Here is a 27,621-nt window from a genome sequence, read left to right on the forward strand (position 1 = left end):
TAGGTGTGCATGGTTTTGGTTGGATGAGTTTAGCGGGGAGTAGACGATCAGCATAGAAAGATTGGAATGAAAAGAGATGAGAGAATGATGTCCTGTGATCACATTTCCCCTCATTACTATTCACCTGCATTACAAGTCTGAGTGCGATAAGAAGACAAAGTGTTTGCCTTTAGAGTGCACTTCATCTGACAGTAATAATACAATTTATCACATTGATAAAATATATCCTTTTTGAAGAATAGGAATAAAAACTGCGTATGTCCGGCTCTTTGTACAGAGATGTGGGTGACACGTTTGTGATGCTTCGATAAATATATCGTATTTGACTATTTTCCTCCTTTCACTGTAAATTTGGAAATTTGTTGAATTATGAGATACATGGACTTTTGATGTGATTAGGATCATGGAAAGCTTTTTTCTTGGCGCTGTATATTTTCCGGATTAGCCGGAATTGATTAACACTAGAAGAGCGGTGCTTGGAATGGAGGGGGGCAGATTACATTTTAATAGAGGCGAGGTCTTCCAGAGTGACTTCTTTACCTCTATATGACATTATACCTGAGTAGCCGCCAGTATAGATTTGCAGCAATATGTGACAATAAACATACTCAGAGTATTTGTATAAAAACATGTTTATCATGGTGAGCAGATAATGATACATTGTATATTAAACATGACATTGTGTAATCAGCTGAGACATTTGTATGTATAACAATCTCTCCCATCACATCACACAAGGATCTCATGTCACCGGCTGATGTTTTTCTTCCAGGCTCCTTCTACTCAGCTATAAATGAGCAGAGTTCTGTATTAGAGGGAAATGTTTCCTGGTGGTCACTCTTTACTCATCTAATGTGAAGATCATTCTAGAGGGAGATGTGAGAAGATTGTTTTCTGTGTAGAATTTGTGTAGAAAAGAAGATAGAAGGAAGAATGGGACACACACTCAGGAGGATGGAGGTGTTTGCAGCCTCTGTGTTCAGCCTCCTCAGCAGCTCCTGGCAGCTGTAAGTGACCCCCGATAAGTGACAGTCCAGTGAGCAGATCGGGTCCCCGATGAAGATCGGACAGCGTTCTATTTCACATAAAAGTCGGTTTTCTATCTACTGGGGAAACACAACAAGAGAGAGAAGATTCTCCAACTACTCCATGATACTGAGTGGGCGTGTCTGATGTGTAACCAATAGCAGAGCAGGAGGATTGTTGTGTACCGACCAATAGCAGTGCAGGACGTTTAACTATATAATCCCAGAAGAGGTGAGTGGGGAAGTTTATCTGTCCAATAGACTTTCTAGAATCATGTCTGAGACTGAGAGCGCCCCAGCCGCCGCTCCTCCAGCGGAGCCCGCCGCCAAGAAGAAGGCGACTAAGAAGGCGGCAGCCGGAGGAGGGAAGAAAGGCAGCAAGAAGCCGTCCGGTCCCAGCGTGTCCGATCTCATCGTCACAGCCGTGGCCGCTTCCAAGGAGCGCAGCGGGGTCTCCCTGGCCGCCCTCAAGAAGCTCCTGGCCGCCTCAGGATACGATGTGGAGAAGAACAACAACCGCCTCAAGGTCGCCATCAGGGCGCTGGTGACTAAGGGGAGCCTCGTCCAGGTGAAAGGACATGGAGCCTCCGGATCCTTCAAGATCAACAAGAAGCAGCAAGAGGGCGACAAGGCCAAGAAAGCCCCCAAAAAGAAGCCATCAGCTGCGGCCAAAAAGCCAGCCAAGTCCCCTAAGAAACCGGCGGCCAAGTCCCCCAAGAAGGCAGTAAAATCCCCCAAGAAGTCGGCCAAGAGCCCCAAGAAACCGGCAAAGGCTGCAGCTGCCAAGAAGGTGACAAAGAGCCCCAAGAAGCCCAAAGCTGCACCCAAGCCCAAAAAAGCCGCCAAGAGTCCGGCTAAGAAGGCGGCCAAACCCAAGGCAGCAGCCAAGCCCAAGAAGGCCGCTCCGAAGAAGAAATAAATCCAAGCAGCCGGAGGCCTCCTTCATCTACACCCCCCAAAGGCTCTTCTCAGAGCCACCCACCTCCTCCTAACAGAGCTACACATACCTACCTACACCCATCTCCTCCTAACAGAGCCACACATACCTACCTACACCCACCTCCTCCTAACAGAGCCACACATACCTACCTACACCCACCTCCTCCTAACAGAGCCACACATACCTACCTACACCCACCTCCTCCTAACAGAGCCACACATACCTACCTACACCCACATCATCCTAACAGAGCCACACATACCTACCTACACCCACCTCCTCCTAACTGAGCCACACATAACTACCTACACCCACATCATCCTAACAGAGCCACACATACCTACCTACACCCACCTCCTCCTAACAGAGCCACACATACCTACCTACACCCACGGCACACAGTGCTCCGCATCTCTTCTACACATCTAATAGCACACAGACATCAGAGATGGGCGCTGATCAATATTTCCTCTTCTAGATCATTCACTTGTTTTAGTATGTAAAAGTTTAAAGGAGAATCATTCTAATGATCGGGAGATCTCATCCTCCGCTCATCTTACAATGATTAGGAAGTCTCCTGTGTTGAGAATGTTAACTTTTTGAGAAGATAAATCTGTATGATTACCTAAAAGCTCCTATTGGCTGATATATATAATTTATATTCAATTGCCTGCCAATATTTTAATGGTTTAAAATATTTGCAGTAACAGTGGAACCCCCAACATGGGCGTCGTGCGATAATAAGTAAAGAGAAACTACTGCTCGTAATCCCCCCCCCCCCCCCGCCTATCCTCATATCCGTACACAATAGTGCTGAGTGAGGGATGGGCAGGAAAATGAATCTCCATACAGATGAATTGTTTTCCTCTCCAATCCCGGATGTATTCTTCCCTGTAATGTGTCCATGTGTGATCTGTGATGACACAGTTCTAGTATGGGGGGAGGGGAGATAGAGGAAAATCCCTCCTGATCCCCATAGTGACATCTCCATGTGGACTGTGTAAGGTTTACCCCCCTCCCCCCACAAATTAAATGGGCTGATTGGTCATCAGCTCTCTAAGCACGATTCCTAATGACTCGAAATCGATTCCATTGTTTGAAATAAGAAATTATTACGTTTCTAGAAAATGCAACTATGTGTCTCCTGAGAGAATGGGAACCAAAGAGACAAAGATTGTTTAATCTGTTCCTAGGAAAGTGTGTTTTACCGTTAAATATTGTAACATTGTATCTATTAGGGAAGATATAGAGGAAGTGTTAATTGTGTTACAGATGAGTTCCATTGTATTTATTACAATAAATCGGCAAGAGAAAGGATGTCCCTTCTAGATGAGAAATGTGAATGTTTTCTGTGTAATTATATTAGAGGTGAGCTTTACTTCCACACTGAGCTTCGGAGCGCAGAGAAGGGAGAGAAAAGAAAGATGTGGTGAAGGTGATCCCGGGGAATGTATAGGAATGTAGTAGCCGGTATTTTCCAGCATGTAGTCGGTGTGATGAGGTAGTATATATATATATAGAGCTCTGTATATAGGAGGATGTGGTGGCTCTGAAAAGAGCCTTTGTGTTGGGATGATGGGAGTAGTAGTAGAAGTGGTGGTGCCCTCCCCTTCTATGCCCTCTCTCCGCGGATGCGGCGTGCCAGCTGTATGTCTTTGGGCATGATGGTGACTCTCTTGGCGTGGATGGCGCACAGGTTGGTGTCCTCGAAGAGTCCGACGAGATAAGCCTCTGAAGCCTCTTGCAGAGCCATGACGGCGGAGCTCTGGAAGCGCAGGTCGGTCTTGAAGTCCTGGGCGATCTCTCGGACGAGGCGCTGGAAGGGCAGCTTGCGGATGAGCAGCTCGGTGGATTTCTGGTAGCGGCGGATCTCTCGGAGAGCCACGGTGCCGGGCCTGTAGCGGTGAGGCTTCTTGACTCCGCCGGTGGCCGGGGCGCTCTTGCGGGCGGCTTTGGTGGCCAGCTGCTTGCGGGGAGCTTTCCCTCCGGTGGACTTCCGGGCGGTCTGCTTGGTTCTCGCCATCTTTACTCAACTCTCTGCTGGAACAGTGAATGTGAGGCATTGCCGCTCTGCGGAGCCATTTATACACAGCACTGCCTTCCGATTGGACAAGTAACTCACACGCCTTTCAATGATTGGTTTTCTTAAAAAAAGCGGCATTTTTAAAATGCCCGCCAAAATCTGCACGTTATCTTTGTAAGTAGAGTCACCATCTTTGTGTGGGATGGGGGAGGGGAGTTACTTTACATCATACAAGCGATCTCTATTCTCAAAAAGAGAAAACATTCATCAGACATATCTTTATAGATTTAGGAATCATAGACTGTGAGAATGGACTGGCGGTAGATCTCTACCTTTCTATATGATGGGAAATAAAGGATTCCATGTTTCATTATCAGATCTGTGTAGGATCATGGAACTGACCTCTATCAGACATGTAGCAGTTATAGATTTCCTCATATTAAAACTAGAATAAGAAAAAAGTGAAATGACTGGTAGAAATCATGGCACTGCCAGATATGTACAATGAATCAATAACACAAATATTTCATGTCTGAAGAAGCAGATCTGTCCCCTCTTAGAAACATTGTAAACATGTTGCTGGTTTCTAGTTACAAAGTAAATGAAATTCTCTTCGGAGTATTGAATGGCTGAGGATCCTTTCTATCAGTTTTCCTTCCTGCCAAATGAGAAAATATTCATCAGAAATATGATATAAAATAAAAAAAGATCGGAGATTCCTAATCGGTGTAAGAATTAGAAGATCTGAGATTGGACAGTTTTTCTCCATAATACAGTAAATGAGATGACAGAAAATCCTCCTCCGATCTCACTGATCTGATTATTCCGTTCTTAGTGAATAACAAGTAGAAAGTTGACTTGCACAGCTTATTCCATCCAGCACAATTCTGTACTAACATGGAGGGACAGATCTCTGAGCAGACAATGAATCGTCCCCCCAGCATTGCCCTCCCTGCTCCGGGCAGATCTGGGATCAGTCGGTGTCATTGTTTCCAGATGGATCAGCGCTCAGGAAGTTTTCTATCAGATCCATTTGAATGAAATTGAACTAAACTGCTCCAATGTATTCTCTATGGAGGAGAAACACTGACACCTGCTGGTAAAAAGAGGAATGACTTCCGTGCGGGGATCTGTGAAGAGATACAATGTAATTTCATGGCTTCCTTTCCGAATCCATAGGAACAGAATAAAACGGATAAGTGTGTGCAGTTTGATAACAGAATTACAATTCATAGCTGAAGATCTGAGGAAATGGCATCCAGACTGCAAAATTTATCGGATTATTTTGCATGTTTTTTTTTGTGTCAGATAAAACCTTTAGAAGTCGGCAGATGAGGGATCGCTCGGTGCGATCATTATTTCTAGATGTCCCATGTGGATCAGTATTAAATCCTAACACCTATTGCTGAATTCCCCTTTCAATCAAATCCCTGTGTAATAATTATAATAGGTGTGCCGCTACTGCACCTTTCACACATAGATAGATAGATTTTCGGTCTATCTATCTATCTATCTATCTATCTATCTATCTATCTATCTATCTATCTATCTATCTATCTATCTATCTATCTATCTATCTATCTATCTATCTATCTATCTATCTATCTATCTGTCTGTCTGTCTGTCTGTCTATCATCTTATGTGGATCTAAGATCGATCTGTAATGAATGATCAATTTGTCTATACAGTGGTACACCTCTAATTAAACAAGTAGGCTAAAAGATCTGATTGCTGAGAATGGGGCATGTTTGATCCAGGGTGTATTGCTGCAGAATAACACATTAACTGATACAGTGCAATGATGTGGTGAGATTGGTTGGTGTATGAGCACTGAGGGATGGAATTGGTTTGTACCCCTCTGGTTATGTGCAGCAGCTGTGCAGGGTCCTATCCCATTCTAATAGAAGATGATGAGAGATCCGGGATTCTGGAGACATAATACATTGTGTGACATCTCATCTGTTCCAGGACTCTGGGGGAACATGACTTGTGAGAGATCAGCAAAGGGTTCTAGATGTCACAATCTATCCGTGCAGTGTATGACCGGAAGGAACCCAGAGCCGAGCGTTCATTGTGGGGACTTTATATAGTAATCTGGATAGGAAGGTCACCAGTGGAAGGTGTTAGAACATCTGTTATAAACAGGAGGATGGATTGAGGGGAGAACTTTATATGCAGGAAGCGTTAATGGTCTATGAAGTCTTCTCTGGTCAAAATATGTAATAAAAAGTCGGCTAAACGATTGTGATAATTATTGGGAAGGAAATGGATTTCTAGAAAATATTGGAAAACTGATAATTCTTCATAAGACCATTGTCTAAATGTTGGGGTGGCTAGAAGAATTTTAGTTTCCATATTGATGGAAAAAAAAGGGGGAGGGCAGTTGTATGGACATTTGAGTGCGCTCACATCTCTGGTATTCTTCTTTCTTTTTTCCGGTTGGGGTCATTTATCTAGGAGATCTGCACTCTACTAAAAGCTGGGAGGTATTATGTCTCGTTTTGGGTGGGGTGGGGGTGTTACAAATGCTGCATTTTATGGTATTTTTGCGATTTCTATGTACTTCATAATATATTATTTTATATATTCTTTTTTTATATTAGGATACTATTATATTTTATTCACTGAATGTGAATATTCCGATGTCTGAGTATGTAGTGAGGACATTTATTTGGAGGATCCTGGGTGACGTCAGAGACATGACCTCACCAGTAATGATGATCAGGTAACATCCAATGGTCACCCAAAAGGAGTGAAATGTTGTTCTTTCTATTGAACAAAGAGCATCATCGAGCGGGAAATTCAAATCACGGAACTGCTGAGGATTGGATGATTGAGAGCACAGAGAGGCGGACTTATTGTGACGTCTGGACGCGCCCTCCTCCAACCCCTCCCCCTTATTCTCCATCAGGTCCGCATATGCTGCATATAAAGCGAGGCTGGGTGCTTTTACTTCACATTCGTCTGATACACGAAGAGCTTGGAGATGTCTGGTCGCGGTAAAGGAGGAAAGGGTCTGGGGAAAGGAGGCGCTAAGCGCCACAGGAAGGTGCTCCGGGACAACATCCAGGGCATCACCAAACCCGCCATCCGACGTTTGGCCCGCAGAGGGGGTGTCAAGCGCATCTCCGGTCTCATCTATGAGGAGACCCGCGGAGTGCTCAAAGTCTTCCTAGAGAATGTCATCCGCGATGCCGTCACCTACACCGAGCACGCCAAGAGGAAGACCGTCACCGCCATGGATGTCGTCTATGCGCTCAAACGCCAGGGCCGCACTCTCTACGGATTCGGAGGCTAAACCCCAACATCCACCGACCCACTTCACCCCAACAAAGGTCCTTCTCAGGGCCACCCACCTTCTCCTACAAAGAGCTGTAACCATTTATTTCTCTTAGATCAACTTTTATCACGTCGGAATGAAAGCTTTTTAGCTAAACACATATTAATCCGATTGTACAACTTTATTTTACTTGGAATACAACAGATCGAAGCGATCTAGTGTTTATATTCTCTCCGCTTACAATATCATTAGATCACTTTATTATTTTTCAGCTAGCTTGTTGAGACACCGATAAACCCCTTTCTTAGGCATTATTTCCAGTCACCTCACATTTCTTTATAGAAAAATTCGGGGTGTGATAAGGGGACAATAAATATCGCTCAGTGACATTTCTAGATGATCATTACTCTATTTTCTCATCATAAAGAAAGGTAGAAGTCATGTGACTGTGGTGTTCTGTGTATAGCGGTGGATTCCGAGCACTTGCAATAAAGGACATTTTTTGGTCAGTAATAATCCGGTCACCCCTCTCTAATCTGATTGAAATTAAAGTGTTGATGTTTTTCCAATCAAAGTTCTCCTCTGCTGATCTCAGTATTCAGGGTCGGATTTGGCGGTATAAAAGAAATGGATTTTTGTGTAACGATTTACACAATTCAGGCGGGTGAAATTTGAAATATTGGCCAATCAGAGTTGTGGGAGATCCCACAGCCAGCCACTAATGTCTTTCCTATGAGTACAAAGAAAGTGTGCGCTCCCTCTCCTTTCTCAGAGTAGAGGTCACGTGTTCAGTGACTTTCTAATCATCTCTACAGCAGGGCGGACTCTGAAGTATCAAACAACAAAACGGACGTTTATCAATGTATGGATTATCGTTGTGAAATAAAGGGACCGTTGATGAATGTTCCACAATAGAAGCTGCTGTATTATCCTGATGGTAGATGGGAAGTGTAAAGAGAATTGTGGCGGGAAACATGAAGATTGCAGCAATCAGAACTGTGAGATTCCATGAGAGATGACATGACAATGTATATTTGTGTTGCGGTGAGAGTGAAGGAGGGGGGGGGGGGGGATTGTTATTTCTAGAATGATTTGAAGTAAAGGATGGAGGAGAATGAAGAGGAGTCCCTGTAATGAGAGGACATTGCTCTATAAAAAGGGACACTGAAAGCGTTCCAATATAAACATCTATCATCATTTCTTATTACTGCCACGTGTCATCCTAAGACATTGTTCCCCCCCATGGGGAATCACACCTTCTAGTCATAGTAAGTATTTTATTTCCTACCTGGAAAATAAATGCAATCTTTCATTGTTACAATTAGATCTCCGAATAACAATGTAGATGTATGCAGCTCTATGTATGGATGGGTGGGTGGCTCTGAAAAGAGCCGTTGTGTTGGGTGACGTGGATGAACCGGTGGGGATTACTTGGTCTTGGCGGCCTTGTGGCTCTCGGTCTTCTTGGGCAGCAGCACGGCCTGGATGTTGGGTAGGACTCCTCCCTGGGCGATGGTGACGCCCCCGAGCAGCTTGTTGAGCTCCTCGTCGTTGCGGACTGCCAGCTGGAGGTGTCGGGGGATGATGCGGGTCTTCTTGTTGTCGCGGGCGGCGTTACCGGCCAGCTCGAGGATCTCAGCGGTGAGATACTCGAGGACGGCGGCCAGATAAACGGGAGCTCCGGCCCCAACCCGCTCGGCATAGTTACCCTTCCTGAGCAGACGGTGAACACGACCGACTGGGAACTGCAGACCAGCCCGGGATGATCGGGTCTTGGCCTTAGCCCGAACCTTTCCTCCTTGTTTGCCGCGGCCAGACATGTCTCTGTGATATTGGAGTTCTCAAAGAGATATGAATGGCTGCAGCCGCTCCCTTTCCTGTTATACTTTGAATGATATGACGTCTCGCTCTATGATTGGCCACGTTTGAAGCCAGCCAATGCTCTCTAGGTTTGCATCTAGACCAATCGGTAAACGAGGAAGGAAAGCATGACGTCACTCCCCATCACATGACCATGTCTTCCAATAGAAGAGTGAGGAGGAAGGAAGCTCATTTGCATAGGACAGCCTATATAAGCAGCACATGAGGGCAGCGCCAGTACACTTTATCTTCTCAGAGCGGAGAAAACATTCTTATCCCTTATCATGCCTGAACCAGCCAAGTCCGCCCCTGCGCCCAAGAAGGGCTCCAAGAAAGCCGTGACCAAGAGCCAGAAGAAGGACGGCAAGAAGCGGAGGAAGAGCAGGAAGGAGAGTTATGCCATCTACATCTACAAGGTGCTCAAGCAGGTCCACCCCGACACCGGCATCTCCTCCAAGGCCATGAGCATCATGAACTCCTTCGTCAATGACATCTTCGAGCGCATCGCCGGCGAAGCTTCCCGCCTGGCTCATTACAACAAGCGCTCCACCATCACCTCCCGGGAGATACAGACCGCTGTCCGCCTCCTCCTGCCCGGAGAGCTGGCCAAGCACGCCGTCTCCGAGGGCACCAAGGCCGTCACCAAGTACACCAGCGCCAAGTAATACCCCTCCCCCATCCATCACCCCAACAACACACAAAGGCTCTTCTAAGAGCCACCCACATACTACACAACCGAGCTGTCATACAATTTTTATGTATCGTACAATTTATTACTTTTACAAGTTTTAGCTCTTCGGATAATTTAAAATGAACTCAAAATAGCATCATTAATAATCTTGAGATGAGAAGTAGGTCGGTCAGACTGGAAGGGGAATGAATAAAACCTTCTAATCTCATCCTTCTTTATTGCGGAGATCGTCTCCCCTTTCTGGCTGTATACATTTCCTATTCCTCGCCTTGTACTGCACACACCCAACTGCTCTAATCACCTCTGCTGCATTGTTACAATGAGAGATTCTCCGCAATCTCCCGCCTTACATTGTTCCTTTATCTGGGAAGATCGTGAAGCTTTTATTCCGCAACACAATGGGGGATAGAAGCAAGAAAAGTGAAACATTATATCTGCTCAGTCATCTCAGATCGGCTAATCCGACACTGACAATTATTCATAGAAAATATCACTCTTTCCCGGACAGTCCCTTCAATTCCAGGAAATATATATGTAGAAATATTATTGTTCTGTTTTAAGGTTTGATTTTGCACATCAGAATACAGAAGTTGCTCTGTTATTGGATGTTTGTTATAGAGAACTATGAGAAGTCTACGGAACAAATATTTTCTAGGCTGAAAACGGAGATAAATCTCCTAATAAAATTCTTTGGATTCCTCATAAAGACATCGCTGCCTAAATAAGACTGATAATGAAACCGCTCACAGTTCTGATTGGCTCAGATCTGAAATAGCTATTTTCAAATTTCCCGCCTGAATTGTGAAAACGTTACAGAGAAATAATCAACCCCATTATAACACCAAATCCCACACTGAGATCATCAGAGGAGATATTTATCCGATAAATATCTTTAACACTTTATTTTCAGGCAGATTCGATTAATATGGAATAAACAGAAATAGAAATGAAAGATTATTGAATAATGTAAAACATTTCCATATGTTCAAAATGCAGAATCCCTACCCCCCCCCCCCCCCACACACACACACACACACACACACACACACACACACTGCTACATACAGAACATGATAGTGAGATTACTTCTCTCATAGATCTCTACCTTTCTATGTGATTGGAAATAAAGTATTACATGTTTCATTATCAGATCTGTATATGATCGGGGAACTGGCCGATAATTAATGTTTCATTTTTCAGACATGACATGTAGCCGTTACGGATTTCCCCCCTACATCCTAAAATAAAGGAAAAGTGAAAGGGCTGGTAAAAATCTGTAGTAATCACAACACTGCCAGATAAATATATACAAATAATCAATAAACACAGTTTTTGTAACTAGATATCAGAAAAATGTTAACAATGTGTCTAAGTAAGTGAAATTCTCTGCAGAGTATTGAATGGCTGTGACCCCGCCCCTTCCATCAGTCTTCCATCAGGTCAGCTTTTTCTTATAAGCAAGAATGCAGGCCTTTTTTTTTTTTTTTTTTTTTTACAGTAATATTGTATAAATATGAAATTGTTATGATGTGTGACAGATGAATGTTTTCTGTGTAATCTCCAAGGAAGAACGAGGAAACCGCAGTAAAGGAAGAATAGCGCCAAATATGAACAGGGAATGGATGAAGAGAGGATTTCTGTACAATTCACTGTTTCCTTCATTTCTATTACTTGTGCAAGTAAAGTCTTCTATTTATTGCTGTAGTCCCACCCCCTCCCCCATATAATGTGAAAAATAGAATTAGGGTAATGCGAATTTTCCTGACCCTACAACAGCTCCAGAATAGGTGGAAGAAAAATCAATCAATGTTGTCTCTATCAGATCATCACAAATATGTTTAAAAACAGCAAAATGTATTGCAGTTAGTGCTGAGCTCCGACTATGTCACCCCGGAGTCATCTACTGATCCATCAAACGGTTCTCTGCACCTTATCATTGGATTATGGGTCCCATATCCCAACAATGTGTCTAATCTAAAGGATGGAGGGCAATGGACACCAAGGAGATCACCTGCTTATCTAAACTCACATCAATTCAATGTGTTATATTAGACTTTAAAATCATATAAAAAAAAAAAACTTAATTGCTGTTAGGACGGACAGGTGTCATTATAGCACATTGTCCCCCCACCCGGATCACAATTTTCGGTGTCTAATTATACAATCAGATCTCCCACACATGTATGTCCGGCTCCTTCTTAGATAGAAGTGGGTGACTCTGAGAAGATCCGTTGGGTTTGGTAATTAAAAAAAAAAAAAAAAATGATTGGGTTTACTTGGCGGGCTTGTGGCAGTAATATTCGAGGATTTTACCGCTTTGGAGAAAATATTTGAAAGCTGAAAACCGACACAAGTGACGTCATTTTGGAGGAAGATGAACAGATCTATGAATAGAACTTCTACAATGTCGGCTTTAGCGGTATAATGCGGCTGAATCTTCCTAACGGCCAGTAGAATTATGGCGGGAGATTTAAATATAGCAACTCGGAGCCATCATAGGCGTGGTCTATTAATAGCAAATTGGGGAAATAATTTCTGGAAATATGGAGTACAATGTGTTCTGACATTGGAGCTCTATGTAGGTGTGCATGGTTTTGGTTGGAGGAGTTTAGCGGTGAGTAGACGATCAGCATAGAAAAGATTGGAAGTAAAAGAGATGAGAGAATGATGTCCTGTGATCACATTTCCCCTCATTACTATTCACCTGCATTACAAGTCTGAGTGCGATAAGAAGACAAAGTGTTTGCCTTTAGAGTGCACTTCATCTGACAGTAATAATACAATTTATCACATTAATAAAATATATCCTTATTTAAGAATAGGAATAAATGCTGCGTATGTCCGGCTCTTTGTACAGAGATGTGGGTGACATGTTTGTGAGGCTTCAATAAATATATAATAGTCATAATAATTTATTTCTATATATTCTATATTTTTTTGCGGAGATCATCTCCACTTTCTAGCCATTTCCTATTCATCTCCTTGTACTGCACACACCGAGGTGTTGTACCTGGAATGACCACAAGGTGGCAGAGGTTACTAAACTTTTATGCCTCACTCAAACATTGTTACAATAACAGATTCTCAACAATCTCCCGCCATAAATTTGTTACTTTGTATTTGGGAAGATCGTGGAGCTTTTAACTCGCAACACAATGGGGAATAGAAGCAAGAAAAACGAAACATTGTATCTACTCGGTCAGCCCAGTCAAATCTTTGTCTATCTGTATCTATTTAATGAATAAGCAACAGATCATTGTACATAGCTAAATCAATGAGCTGCCTGATATGTAAATGACAAAAATATGTACAAAGTATCAGCTACATACAAATCTGATTACAATAATATCACCTCGGATAACAGTCCTTTATATAAGTTAGAAGTAGAAAATTGTTTCACTGAAATGTTTAGCTCATTTATTGGTGAAGTTACATATAATCTCCAATCCTGGACCCCCCCATCGTTCCATAACTTCCGAACATCACATAACTTCGGAGCTGAACAACGAACGTCATTAAAGTCTCTGGGAACAAGGCTGGGAAAATAAAAAAATAAAAAGTGCTCTTTTTTAAATGTATTATAATTTATGTTTTTTTTTTTTTTGTTTGTTTTTTAGTTAGGGTTTTAAGTGTTACAGAGTAAATATGGACATTTGAATTTAGTCAACTAGAGCAATAAAACCCCTGAAAAGCACAAGAAAAGAGATTAATGACCTGAAAATTATACAAAAATAACCCCCCCCCCCCACACACACACACACACACAAACACACAAATGTGTCCAAAGATCAAGTTTGCCCCTTTCGAGAAGGTTCACCCACCAAGCAATGAAATCTTCAACAAGTGGTGTTTGCTGCTCATATATTGTCTATAAACTAACACATTATTGGTTCAAACAGTATATTGCTGCTAACATTAACCACTTAATAGAGATGGCCTTGCGGTTCGCCCGGCGGTCGGTTCACGGCAAATTTTGCTTGTTCGCTACCCGACAAATTTGCAAACACATGGCGTCGTTTGCAACGGCCATATTAGTTTACATTGGGGAGAACTTTGACCCATGACACAGCCGTCAGGTGGAACAGGACAGCCAATTGAAACATTTCAGCACATGGACAGTCCCCCTACCCTATAAATAGACCTGTAGGGAGAGGTCTGCTGTGCTCATCAGTGAGAGTTTGCTAGACACATATAGCACTGTGAAGATCCACAAAAGTCCTTTTCAGGGCTGGTATTTCCGTATAGGCCTTCTACAGTCTCTTTTCAGGTTAGGGACAGGTATCCAGGGGTTGCTTTAGGGGTAGTTAGAGATTGGCTGCAGTCACACAAATTGCTATGTTAATGTCCACAATAGTCCTTTTCAGGGCTGGTATATCGGTATAGGTCCAGTCTTTCTTCAGTATAGGGACATGTTATCCAGTCTGTGCTGTAGGGGCAATTAGAGATTGTCATCTGCAGTGACACAAATCGCTCTGTTAATGTCCACAAAAGTCATTTAAAGTGCTGCAATGTCGGTATAGGGTCTATTACAGTCTCTTTAGTATTGGGGGCAGGTATCCAGTCTGTGCTGTAGGGGCAGTTAGAGATCGTCAGCAGTGACACAAATTGCTCTGTTAATGTCCACAACAGTCATTTAAAGGGCTGCAATTTTTTTGGTATTGCTGTGCAGTGCACTAAAAAGGGGGTGGGGGAGGGGGTTAATCTACAGTATAATATACTTTGTAGAAAGCATATTATAGTGGATTAGTAGTAGTATTGTGCACTGTGCAGCATTGTGACAGGTGTGCTGACTGAGCATTGCTGCAGCAATACTACACACAGTGACAAACTCCCTAGCCAATTATTTGTAGAACTGGTGTGATAGACCAGTGGCCCCCCAATACCACATATTGAAGTGGGGTGTTATCTGAGTATACTTTTACAAGTGCATTTGTGTCCTGCAACAATATTGCCTCTTTTGCTGAGTTAAGTCTGATACACACAGCGATAAACTCCCTGGCCATTTTTTTCAACAACTGGTGTGATAGACCAGTGGCCCCACAATACCACATATTGAAGTGGGGTGTTTTTTAACAGTATACTTTTCTAAGAGTGTACTTTAGTCCTGCAAAAAATTGTCCTCTCTTTCTGTGTTGACTGTGCTACACAAAGTGACAACAGTTACTGGCCAATTATTTGTAGAACTGGTGTGATAGATACCCCAATACCACATATTGAAGTGGGGTGTTATCTACCTTTTTCCAGATATAATGCAATTCTCTAGAGACTTTTGTCACAGGGTAATTAAAAAACATGACAGGCAGAGGAAGAGACAGAGATGTACGCAGGGGTGGTAGTGGTAGGGCAGGAGCAATAGGCCGGAGCCTAACTGTGAAGTTTCAAAAGGCGCGTGCAATTACGGCAAAGGACGCACCAGACTTGGTTGAGTGGGTCACTCAGCCTTCCTCTTCTGCACCCTCCTCATCCTCTCTATCTGCACCCTCTTCACGCTCTGCTGTGTGCACCCCCAAAGACACCACCACCACATACCCTCCACTTGAGTCACTGGAATTATTTTCCAATCCATCACAAGACGTTTGCGATGCACAGCCATTGTTGGCATTGGATCAGGAAGAGGAGGTAGCAACAGCCACCACTCAGCAGTCTGACGACAGTACCCAGATCAGCCCAAGGAGGTTGGTCCCCGCTGTTGCTGCCTACTCAGAGATCTTGAATGTTAGTAGTGGGGAAGGTGACGTGGATGATGACGAGCCTATGGACATCACGTGGGAGTCCACAAGAGAGAAAGAGGAAGGGAGTTCAGAGGGGGAGACGGGCCGGCAGATAGGGAGGAGAGGCAGGCAGAATTTGCATTGCACAAGAGGTAGAAAGCAGACTGCAAATGTATCAGGAGTGAGCCATCAACCATGTACAGTCACATCTGGCATTAGCAGGACGCCGGCACATGGCTCCGCAGTGTGGGTTTTTTTTTAATGTGTCCGTTGCTGACAACAGTGTTGTCATCTGCAGCCTTTGCAGTCCATGCATAAGTCGCGGTAAGCCCAACACTCACCTAGGGACCACCGCCTTAAGAAGGCACCTGAACTCCCATAACCGAGCCCAGTGGGAGCAACACCATCAGAACCCACAAAGCAACACTCCAGGCTCTCATCGTCCAGCCCCTTCTCCTTCTCATCTCTCCTCACATTTGCCCTCCACTCCCCCTTCCATGATGCCGTCATCACGTTGTTCTGGAAAAAGGCAGGCTTCTGTGGTCCAAATGTTGGAGCGGAAATAAATAATGATGCCGGATAACCCTCTTGCCCAACGTTTGACTGCTGGCTTGTCGGAACTGATAGCCCGCAAACTACTGCCATATCAACTGTGGGACTTGGAGGCCTTTTGTAAATTTGTGGCCATTGGAACAACACAATGGGAGGTCCCAAGCAGGAAATATTTCTCGCAAAAGGGCATTCCAGAGCTGTATGGCCATGTTCAGCGGCAAGTGAATATATCTCTGGCACACAGTGTTGGTGCCAAGATACATCTGACCACAGACACATGGTCTAACAATGGTCTGTCAGTTAAACCCATGTGAGCTAATTTTTGGAGCCTATACAGGCCAACACTTACTTCTGTATACTGTGCATGCCTACTGTACCTCTAGCCATCAAATACTAAGTTATTTGCTGTCAGTTCAAACCATGTGAGCTAATTTTTTTGGAGCCTATACAGGCCGACACTTACTTCTGTATACTGTGAATGCCTACTGTACCTCTAGCCATCAAATACTAAGTTCTTTGCTGTCAGTTAAACCCATGTGGGCTAATTTTTGGGGCCTTTTATGGCCGACACTTACTTCTTTTTTTTTTCCAAACAGATTTTTATTGGTTATAAACAGCAGATACAAGAAATGCATTCAAGGTGTCAAAAGACACAACAGAAAAAATAAATTTACATAAACAACAAGTAATACAAGGTATTGTTATTCGAGAGATATAGTCAGAAACAATTAACACTCATTTATCATTCCAAGTGATCCATGGTTCCCAGTGTTTGGTATGTGTCCTAAGAGAATGGGACTGTAATGCTAGTGATTTCTTAAATTCAAATGTGAGTGTCACTGAGGCTACAACCTCCAATAGGTTTGGTGCTTCTTTTTTTTTTCCATCTCCTAGTAATGGTGGCCCTAGCGGCCAGCAAAATGTGTGAAACAACCCATCTGACCTTACTAGGAAGCAGATCGATGGCCAGGGTATTGAGTGCCAAAGCCGGATTTAGCTTAATGGGCGATTGTGTTACAGAGGAGATGAGGCCAAAGACCTGGTTCCAGAAGCTTGTAAGGTTTTTACATGTCCACAAGATGTGGTATAAGTTGCCAACCTGGCCACACTCTCGCCAGCAGAGCGGGGAGTGTGCTGGGTAGAATTGAGACAGCCTATATGGTGTAAGGTACCAGCGGGAGAGAATTTTCTACGACAGTTCCCAGTGGTTGGTGCATTTCGACACCCCGTACGAGTGCCGGAAGGTGTGGGTCCACTGTTGTGGTGAGAAAGGTCGTTGGAGGTCGCCCTCCCACTTAATCATGGGATTTCATTTTTGAAAAGTTTTTTTTGGCATGGAATATGTTATAGAAGAAGGTGATGCCTTTTATCGACCCAGGAGGGGTTGTGAGGAACTGGTATACTGGGTATGGAATAGTGATGGGTGCTGGTGGGTTTTTAGTCAGGAACGTGGAGATACGAGTGTAAGTCTATAGTTCCGAACGAGGGATTTGGTATTGTTGAGTGAGGGAAGTAAATGGTTTCAGTCGATGTCGCTAAAGAGGTCGTCAATCCAGTGGATGTCACTGTCCTTCCATTTTAGGGTAGATAGACATGGGATCAAGATGTCTAGTAGTCGGATAGGTAGTCTTTGTTTACAATGGGCATCTCCTACATTTGTGTGTTTATGTAGTTCCCTCCAGGCTGCGATGGCGATTCTCATTGTAATCAACAAGTCTGGCATGTTTTGAGGTTTCCAATTGTCTGCTAGTAGTAAATGGTGCTCACCATTTGCTTCGTAATGGGCTCACCACATGCTGGCGGCCTGGACCCCGGAGTGAGGGGGCGGGTAGTGGCAGCCCGCTTTGTCCAGTAAGCGACGCTGGGGACTACCTGTTCACAGTGTGTTCCCATTGGGGGGGACAGGTACTCCTCTTTTCATCTTCCCACTCCGTTCGGGTTCTAGGTCCGCCCTCGCCCATGGTTTATTGAGGTACTACTCTTACTGGTATGCCTATAATGCAATTATGGTTGGGGGTTCCCTATGTTAGGGGCTCTCAACATGCCTTTTTTTGCTCATTGACAATTTTTCCTGTATTTGCACATTTGAAGCTGATGTTAATGCTTCTGTTTATGTAATCACGGCCTTACCCAATACTTTGTTATTACTGTATTATCTGAAAAACTTTCAATAAAAATTTATGTTTAAAAAAAAAAGAAGGCCCTTGAGCACCAGTGCAAATGAAACGCCCACAAAATTACCCCATTTAGCAAAGTAAACACCCAAACGTATATTCTGTTAAGCATAATGAGTCTTTTGAACATGTAATTTCTTTTCAAGTTTTTGGAAAATATGAAAAGAAAATTAAAGTGCATTTTTTTTACACAAAGTTGTTCATTTATAACAGGGATCCTCAAACGATGGCCCTCCAGCTGTTGCGGAACTACATGTCCCATGAAGCATTGTAAAACTCTGATATTCACAGACATGACTAGGCATGATGGGAATTGTAGTTCCTAAACAACTTGATGGCCATAGTTTGAAGACCCCTGATTTATAAGATATTTCAAACACATAGTATGCACATAGCAAAAATGACACCCGAAAATACATTGTGCTAATCCTCCTGAGTCTCGGCTCTCCCTCTATCTGTCTATTATATATTTTTTCCCCTAAATTGGGGGATAGTCTGTGTTGGTACGTGTGAGATCCACCTTTCCAAGTTTTTGGGGTTCATCTCATACTTCTGAAGATTTGAGGGTGCTGCCTGTTCCATACTCCCCCTACTCCTCATCCAGCGTTTTAGGGGTACAAACAATAGTAATTGGGGCCTAGTGTGGTTGTGTACGTGTGAGATACATACACTTTTTTGGATCATATTTTCTATTCCGCTATTTAATCAAAAACCTTTGGAGATCAGTTAAATTGGGGGATAGTCTGTTTTGGTATGTGTGAGATCCACCTTTCCAAGTTTTTGGGGTTCATCTCATACTTCTGAAGATTTGAGGGTGCTGCCTGTTCCATACTCCCCCTACTCCTCATCCAGCCTTTTAGGGGTACAAACAATAGTAATTGGGGCCTAGTGTGGTTGTGTACGTGTGAGATACATACACTTTTTTGGATCATATTTTCTATTCCGCTATTTAATCAAAAACCTTTTGGGATGAGTTAAATTGGGGGATAGTCTGTGTTGGTACGTGTGAGATCCACCTTTCCAAGTTTTTGGGGTTCATCTCATACTTCTGAAGATTTGAGGGTGCTGCCTGTTCCATACTCCCCCTACTCCTCATCCAGCCTTTTAGGGGTACAAACAATAGTAATTGGGGCCTAGTGTGGTTGTGTACGTGTGAGATACATACACTTTTTTGGATTATATTTTCTATTCCGCTATTTAATCAAAAACCTTTGGGGATCAGTTAAATTGGGGGATAGTCTGTGTTGGTACGTGTGAGATCCACCTTTCCAAGTTTTTGGGGTTCATCTCATACTTCTGAAGATTTGAGGGTGCTGCCCAGGACTGGGAGGTGAGTTGAATGCCCAAATATGTCATGGAAGAACTGGGTGCCCAGGAGAAGGGGGGCATGTTTTTGCTGAAAAAAAACTTTTTTGAAAAGGAGCTTTTATTCCACAACACAATGGAGGATAGAAGCAAGAAAAGTGAAACATTGTATCTGCTCAATCATCTCAGATCGGCTAATCCGACACTGAAAATTATTCATAGAAAATATCACTCTTTCCGGGACTGTCCCTTCACTTCCAGGAAATATATATGTTGAAATATTATTGTTCTGTTTTAAGGTTTGATTTTGCACATCAGAATACAGAATTTGCTCTGTTATAGAGATAGTTTGTTATAGAGATCTATAAAAAGTCTATGGAACAAATCTTTTCTGGGCTGAAAACCGAGAAAAATCTCCGAATACAATTCTTTGGATTCCTCATAAAGACATCGCTGACCAATGAAGGCTGATAATGAAACCGCTCACAGTTCTGATTGGCTCAGATCTGAATTAGCCATTTTCAAATCTTCCCGCTTGAATTGTGAAAAACGTTACAGACAAATAACCAGTCCCATTATAACACCAAATCCCACACTGAGAACTGAGATAATCAGATGAGATATGTATCCAATAAATATCTGTAACACTTTATTTTCAGGCAGATTAATTGATTAGTACGGAATAAACAGAAATAAAATTGGAAGATTATTGAATAGTGTAAAGCATTTCCATATGATCTCAGAATGCAGAACCCCCCCCCCCCCCCCTTCCACTGCTACATACAGAACATGATAGTGAGATGACTCCTCTCATAGATCTCTACCTTTCTATATGATGGGAAATAAAGTATTACATGTTTCATTATCAGATCTGTATATGATCGGGGAACTGACCGATAATTAATGTTTCATCTTTCAGACATGACATGTAGCCGTTACGGATTCCCCCCTACATCCTAAAATAAACAAAAAGTGAAAGGGCTGGTAGAAATCTGTAGTAATCATGACACTGCCAGATAAATATATATACAACGAATCAATAAACACAGTTGTTTCATTTCAGTCTCTTATTTGTAAATAGAAATCGGAAACATTTTAACAATGTGTCTAAGTAAATTAAATTCTCTGCAGATCATTGAATGGCTGTGACCCCGCCCCTTCCATCAGTCTTCCATCAGGTCAGTTTTTTCTTATAAGCAAGAATGCAGGCCTTTTTTTTCTCCTCAATATATTTTATTGTGAATAAAAAGGTAATTCAAAATAACAAGAGAAAAGAGCCAAGAGAAAATAAACACTGCCTTAGGCTTGATGGTCAATGGGAGTAAATCAAATTACATAGAATCTGTAGTATGTAGGAGGGAGACTATTGCGCCATCACTGGTATCAGAGAGAAGAACAGTACTCCATCATTGGTGTGAGTGGGAGGTTTAGTGCCCCATCATTGGCATCAGTGGGAGGAATAGTGTCCCATCATTAGTATTGACAGTGAGAGAAATAGTGTCCTATCGTTGGTATCAGGGGCAGGAATAGTGTTCCTATCATTGGCATCAGCGAGAGGAATAGCGAACCATCCTTGTTGTTAGTGAGAGGAATAGTGCCACGTTATTGGCATCAGTGGGAGGAATAGTGCCCCATCATTGCTATCATGGGGGGAATCTTGCCCTATCACTGGTATTAGTGGGAGGAACAGTACCCCATCATTGGTATTAGTGGGAGAAATAGTGCCCCATCATTGGTATCAGTGGCAGGAATAGTGCCCCATTATTTTTATCAGTTGGAGGAATAGTGCCCCATCATTGGTGTAGGTGGGAGGAATAGTGCCCCATCATTGTTGTCAGTGGGAGGAATAGAGCCCCATCATTGGTATCAGTGGGAGGAATAGTGTCCCATCATTGGCATCAGTGGGAGGAATAGTGTCCCATCATTGGTATCAGTGGGGGAAATAGTGCCCCATCATTGGTATCAGTGGAGTGGAAGGAAATAGTGCCACATCATTGGTATCAATGAGAGCAATAGTGCCCCATCATTGGTATCAGTGGGAGGAATAGTGTCCTATCATTGGTATCAATGAAAGGAATAGTGCCCCGTCATTGGCATCAGTGGGAGGAATAGTACTCTATTCTTGGTCTCAGCAGGAGGAATAGTGTCCCATCATTGCTATCGGTGGGAGGAATAGTGCCCCATCATTGACATCAGTGGGAGGAATAGTACTCTATTCTTGGTCTCAGCAGGAGGAATAGTGCCCCATCATTGGTATCAGTGTGAGGAATAGTGCCCCATCATTGACATCAATGGGAGGAATAATGCCCCATCATTGGTATCAATGAGAGGAATAGTGTCCGATCATTGGTATCAGTAGGAGGAATAGTGTCCCATCATTGGTATCAATGAAAGGAATAGTGCCTCCATCAGAGCTGGGACAAGGCCATCCAGCGCCCAGGGCGAAGACACCAAACTGCGCCCCCCCAAGATGTAGGAACATAATGTTTTAGCAATATAAAAAAGAGAATTGAGCACTAATTGGCACACTTAGCCCTAAGAAGATATTCCCTTTCCAAGCCAAATATTTCCACAAACAAATATCCTCCCTCCTCCCAGTACACATCTCTCCCTGCTGAAATCCCCCTCCCTGCACAAATCTTTCCCCCCATCCTCTCTAAGCTCAAAGCCTCTCTCTTCCCAAATGTTCCCTGCTAGCACAACTATCACTACTCAAAAAAGCTCTGTTAGCGCACATTCTCACCCCTCAAATTTCCCCTCCAAACACAAATTCTCCCCTCTCCAAATCCCCCCTCCCAGCACAAATCTTCTCCTCCCCCAAATGTCCCCTCCTAACACAAATACCCATCAATTTTCCTACTAGCACAAATCCTCTCCCCCAAATCCCCCCCCCCTCCAAAAAAAATGTTTTCCCTTCTTGCACGAATCCCCCCTCCTAGCACAAATCCTCTTCCCCATCCCCCCAGCACAAACCCCCCAAATTCCTCCTCCTAGCCCATCCCACCAAATCCCCCATCCTAGCACAAATCCCCCCTCTTAGCACAAATCCTCTTCCCCCATCCCCCCAGCACAAACCCCCCAAATTCCTCCTCCTAGCACATCCCACCAAATTCCCCCTCCTAGCACAAATCCTACCCCCAAATTTCCCCTCTAGCACAAATACCCCCAATCATCCCTACTAGCATAAATCCCCCCCTTTCCCATTTCTAACAGCCCAAAAACTCCCCATCCTGGCACAAATACCCCATCACCTCTTCTAGCCAAACCCCCCAAATACCCTCTTAGCCCAAATCCCCCCCATCCCCCCAGCACAAATCCCCCCTCCTGGCACAAATCCTCTTCCCTCCATCCCCACAGCAAAAAATACCCCCTCCTGGCACAAATCCTCTGCCCCCCCCCTTCCCACAGCACAAATATCCCTCCTGGCACAAATTCTCTTCCCTCCATCCACACAGCAAAAATCCCCCCTCCTGGCACAAATCCTCTCCCCCCCCCATCCCAGCAGCACAAATCCCCCCTCCTAGCACAAACCCTCTTCCCCCATCTACCCAGCACATATCCCCCCTCCTGGCACAAATCCTCTTCCCCCAACCCCACCGCATAAGTCCCCCCCTCCTGGCACAAATCCTCCCCCCCCATCTCCCTAAATCACCCTCCTAGTACCCCCCAAATGTTCCCCTTCTAGAACAAGTCTTAATTTCCCCCTAGCACAAATCCCCCCATCATTCCTACTGGCACAACCCCCCCCCCCCAAATACCCCTTTTTAACAGCCCCAAGACTTCCTGTTCTGGCACAAATCCCCCCACCCCATCCCAATAATCTCTTCAAAGACAATCCCCAAGTCCCCCCTCCTGGCACAAATCCTCACCCCCCCCCAGCACCCTCCCCCCAATTTCCCTGCTAGAAGAAATCTTATCTTGTCATCTCTCAAATTCCCCATCCCAGCACATTCCCCCCCCCCCCCCCCATATCGATCCCACCTAGAAGTAATCATCTTCTCCCCACCCCTCCTAGTACAAATACTTTTGGGGGGATTGTCCTGGGGGGGGGGGGAATAAGAGAATTTGTACTAGGAGGGGTGGGGAGGAGATGATTACTTCATGGTGGGATCGATATGTGAGAAGGGGGGGGGGGATTGTGCTGAGATGGTGGAATTTGAGAGGTGACAGGATAAGATTTGTGCCCCCGGTGCAGACAGTTCACCCTTTCCTCCAGACCTCAGATACAGCGCGGCACATCAATCTGTGATCCTCCTCTTCTGACTGGCTCCTTCTCATCTTCATATGTCAGAGCGGAGGAGGAGCCTAGGAGAAGACAATTCCTCAAGCTTTGCACGGAGAGATGCGGCTGCAGAAGGGGAGAAGATTGCGGCTCAGGAATGACACTGGATGTCAGATCGGGACTATACAGAGTTTGTTATCCCCTCTCCTCCCAGCAAAAAATGTGGAAAGGGGGCGGGTAACAAACTCTGTATAGTCCCGATCTGACATCCAGTGTCATTCCTGAGCCGCAATCTTCTTCCCCTTCTGAAGCCGCATCTCTCCGCTAGCCCAGCTGTCCGTGCAAAGGTTTAGGAAATGTCTTCTCCTAGGCTCCTCCTCCGCTCCTCCTCCGCTCTGACATATGAAGATGAGAAGGAAAAGCCGAAGTCCCGATCTGACGACCGCTACAGTGATAGGAGTCAGTGTGAAGCCTGGCGAGAAGAGAGAGAGAGAGTACATCCCGCTCTCTCCTCTCAACTAATAGCCACAGAAACACTCTTGGCAGCGCCCCCTCCACCTCCCATGCTAACGACGCCCAGGGCAGCCGACCCTGCCGCCCACCCCTTGTACCGGCCCTGGCCTCCATCACTTGTGTTAGTGAGAGGAATAGTGCTCCATCACTTGTGTTAGTGAGAGGAATAGTGCTCCATCACTTGTGTTAGTGAAATGAATAGTGCCCCATCTTTGGGGCACATATTGATGTGTCCACTCTGTTCACTCCTCTCCTTCCTGTCTCTATCCTCTTGTAGTATTGTGAGCTTGGTTTCTCCCTGACTAAAGAGTGCCCGTTGAAAATTGGAAGGAGGCAACCGCTGACCCTAAAACATTGTGAGTACTGACCAGAATTCTGTGCCCCAGTGAATACATGCAGATTCTCTTTACTCCAGAAGGCCCTTATATTTGCTGGCTTTGTGGTGTTCTCTTACATGGATTGTTTCAGTTATAATCTTCTGCTCTAGTGTACAGAGACTGCCTAGGAGAAAGAGAAGTGTCCTCTTGTTCTTCATTCTTCCTGGGGTATTCTCTAGTCTACTCGTGTATCTTTTCCAGGTTGTGATTTCATATAAAGTAACAATGTAAGGTGGGTGATTGTGGGATTTAAAATTGTAACAATGTTTCTGAGTGCAGCATAAATGTTCACTCAGTGCTGACACCTAGTGGTCAGTCGGGGTATAACACTTTGGTGTGTTTGCAGTAGAATAGAGGAATATATACAGTCAGAATGTGGAGATGATCTCCACAATCCAGAGAGAATCAGGATGCGACTAGAAGAAAATCTGGAGGCATCCAGAGCCCTGCAGAGGAGAGGACACAGCTGAGGCGTGAAAGAGGCAGAAATCACAAACGTACCATAAAAATAAATGACTTAAATGTCATAAAAAAAAAAAAAAAAAACTTAATTATTTTTTTTTTTTTTATTCCCCCAAACATACCTCAATTCTAATACTGAGCTCCATATTGTTCTGATCGGACAGTTACAGTATTTAGGGGAAATACTGGCACAAAAGATCAACACAACACTGCCACCGTGCGGCCATTTCATCAAACAGCAACAGGATGATTTATTTTTTTACGCTGTAATCGTAGAACAAAGACAATAAATGCGGCTCCAAAGGAAATACATAAAAATCATTGGATCAAACCATTTAAAAATTAAAAAAAATCTGATTGTTTCAACCCCCTTTAAGTGTGTGTCTACACATTTGTTCATCATTATTATTTTTTTTTTTTTTCCTAGCAGGAATGTCATTTTCTGATCGTGATGAGTGATTTAATATATTTATTATTACCAAATGTGCATACAATGAAAGTTAGTGAATGTTATAGTGCATGGGGATGGGATGAGAGCTGTGATAGTAGAAATATCGGCTTAGAAGAGTCTTTAGGAGAATGTATTTCCACCCAACCATACAAAGAGCCCCACATATGTGTTTTTTTTTTTGTCTCATTCTTTTTTTTTTTTTTTTTCAAATATCATTTTATTGAAAAGTTTTCCTTCTCTTTTATAAAAAAACAAAAAAAATAAACAGTACGACCACAATACATGTTTCTCTCATTCTTTATTAATGTGATAAATTGTATTATTACTGTCAGGAAAAGGGCACTCTAAAGGCAAACACTTTGTCTTCTTATTCACACTCAGACTTGTAATACAGGTGAATAGTAATGAGGGGAAATCTCTCATCTCTTTTCATTACAATATATCAGCATTGTTGTTGGGGGATGGGATTGGATCTTCTTATTGTACAACATTACAGGGACTGATCCTCATTGCTCTCCATCCTTTACTTCTGATGGATGATTACATATTCTATACATTCCAAACAAGAATCCTTCCAACTGAAAAGGAACACAAATCTCATCACCTCCTTCACACTCATCAGAAGACAAAATCCTATCTGAAGGAATCTCCCACAACTGCGATTGGATCAACTTTCCAATTCCTTCCTATAAATGGATCCCAGGAATTCCATAGACCGTTACAGTCATCTCCGATCCACTCAGCCGACCTTACCGGGAACATTGATCAACTCAGGGGGATTCATGAACCGAGAATAAGAAATACGTTGGAAATAATAATTTCAGGATGTTTCATTTCACAATACAGAATCCGCCCTGCTATAGAGATCAATGGAAAGTCTACAGAACAAGTATTTTCTGGGCTGAGAACAGAGAGATCTCACAATACATTTCTTTGGATTCCTCATAAGAAGACATTATTACTGGCTGATGAAGGAGACGCCCACAGCTGTGATTGGCTCAGATTTCCAATAGCAGTTTTCAAATTTGCCCGCCAGAATTGTGTAGATCGTTACATAGAAATATTCAGCCCTTTTATACCGCCAAATCCGACACGGAGGAGATCATCAGATGAGACATTTATCGGCTAAATCCCATTATTACTCCAATGCCATTCGTACAGAAGGATTCTCTGTTACTAAACCATGAGAAAACACTTCAATATGTTCTCAGAATCCAGGATCTCACCACTGCTACACACACAGCATGATAGAGAAATGTATTCTATTATAGATCTCTACTTTTCTATATATGATGGGGAAATCATCACATACAGATCTGATCATCAATTTATGTCTCTTTCAGACATTTATCAGTGAAAGATTGTCCTCATATCACAAGCAGAATATGTATAACAAGAAATGTCTGGTAGTAACCATGACACATAAATATGTACAATGAATGAATAAAGAAACTATTTCATGCCTTAAGAACCAGATCGGTTTCCTCTTTGTATCACACAATCCGCCAAATGTTACAAGGTTCTAAGAACGTAAAATTCTCTACAGAATACGAATATGTTGTGGCCACGCCCCTTTCGATTAGTCTCCTATCAGGTCCGCTCAGGTTTAATCAGGGAAGAGGTGTTATTCGTATATATAATTTCTTTTTTAGAGTAATATTCTATAAATATGACATCGTTTTTGACAATAATATCTGGTGATTCGGAGGATAAACGCCAACACCTACCCACTTCACCCCAACAAAGGTCCTTCTCAGGGCCACCCACCTTCTCATACAAAGGGCTGTCTATGTTGATATTTATACATTGCTACCGGAGTTATGTGAGTTTCTAGCAATTTTAGAACAAATTTGTGGAGAAAGAAGGTTCTTTTTAGCTGAACATACACTAAAAGATCTGATTGTACATTTTTCTTTAGTACAAAACTAAAAGGCACTTTATAGCTAACCGACGATTTTTAAAAAAGATTGCATAGTATGTGGCCAGTGTTTAGAATGGCAGCAGATTTCCGTTGGTTAAGATTTCCTTAACCTGC

General features: G+C 43.4%; 5 protein-coding genes across 5 annotated transcripts; 3 read left to right on the forward strand and 2 right to left on the reverse strand.

Annotated features, from left to right (window-relative positions):
* Window positions 1–1,299: 1,299 nt before the first annotated feature.
* On the forward strand, window positions 1,300–1,944 carry LOC309543790 (histone H1B-like; the record flags this gene model as incomplete). Its single annotated transcript, XM_082276227.1, has 1 exon — window positions 1,300–1,944. One exon carries the CDS (start codon window positions 1,300–1,302, stop codon window positions 1,942–1,944), a length of 645 nt encoding a protein of 214 aa, XP_082132353.1.
* A 1,633-nt stretch (window positions 1,945–3,577) lies between these two features.
* LOC309543791 (histone H3.2) lies at window positions 3,578–3,996 on the reverse strand (the record flags this gene model as incomplete). The annotated part of the gene is made up of 1 exon (XM_082276228.1): window positions 3,578–3,996. Exon 1 carries the CDS (start codon window positions 3,986–3,988, stop codon window positions 3,578–3,580), a length of 411 nt encoding a protein of 136 aa, XP_082132354.1. The 5' UTR covers window positions 3,989–3,996.
* A 2,978-nt stretch (window positions 3,997–6,974) lies between these two features.
* On the forward strand, window positions 6,975–7,286 carry LOC309543792 (histone H4; the record flags this gene model as incomplete). Its single annotated transcript, XM_082276229.1, has 1 exon — window positions 6,975–7,286. The coding sequence occupies one exon, from the start codon at window positions 6,975–6,977 to the stop codon at window positions 7,284–7,286; it is 312 nt and encodes a 103-aa protein (XP_082132355.1).
* A 1,409-nt stretch (window positions 7,287–8,695) lies between these two features.
* LOC309543793 (histone H2A type 1-like) lies at window positions 8,696–9,088 on the reverse strand (the record flags this gene model as incomplete). The annotated part of the gene is made up of 1 exon (XM_082276230.1): window positions 8,696–9,088. The coding sequence occupies one exon, from the start codon at window positions 9,086–9,088 to the stop codon at window positions 8,696–8,698; it is 393 nt and encodes a 130-aa protein (XP_082132356.1).
* Window positions 9,089–9,412: 324 nt separating this feature from the next.
* Window positions 9,413–9,793, forward strand: LOC309543813 (histone H2B 1.1-like; the record flags this gene model as incomplete). The annotated part of the gene is made up of 1 exon (XM_082276248.1): window positions 9,413–9,793. One exon carries the CDS (start codon window positions 9,413–9,415, stop codon window positions 9,791–9,793), a length of 381 nt encoding a protein of 126 aa, XP_082132374.1.
* Window positions 9,794–27,621: the final 17,828 nt, after the last annotated feature.

The sequence above is a fragment of the Pelophylax lessonae genome (genome assembly GCF_965119305.1).
Source record: "Pelophylax lessonae genome assembly, contig: HAP1_SCAFFOLD_354, whole genome shotgun sequence".
Taxonomy (NCBI): domain Eukaryota; kingdom Metazoa; phylum Chordata; class Amphibia; order Anura; family Ranidae; genus Pelophylax; species Pelophylax lessonae.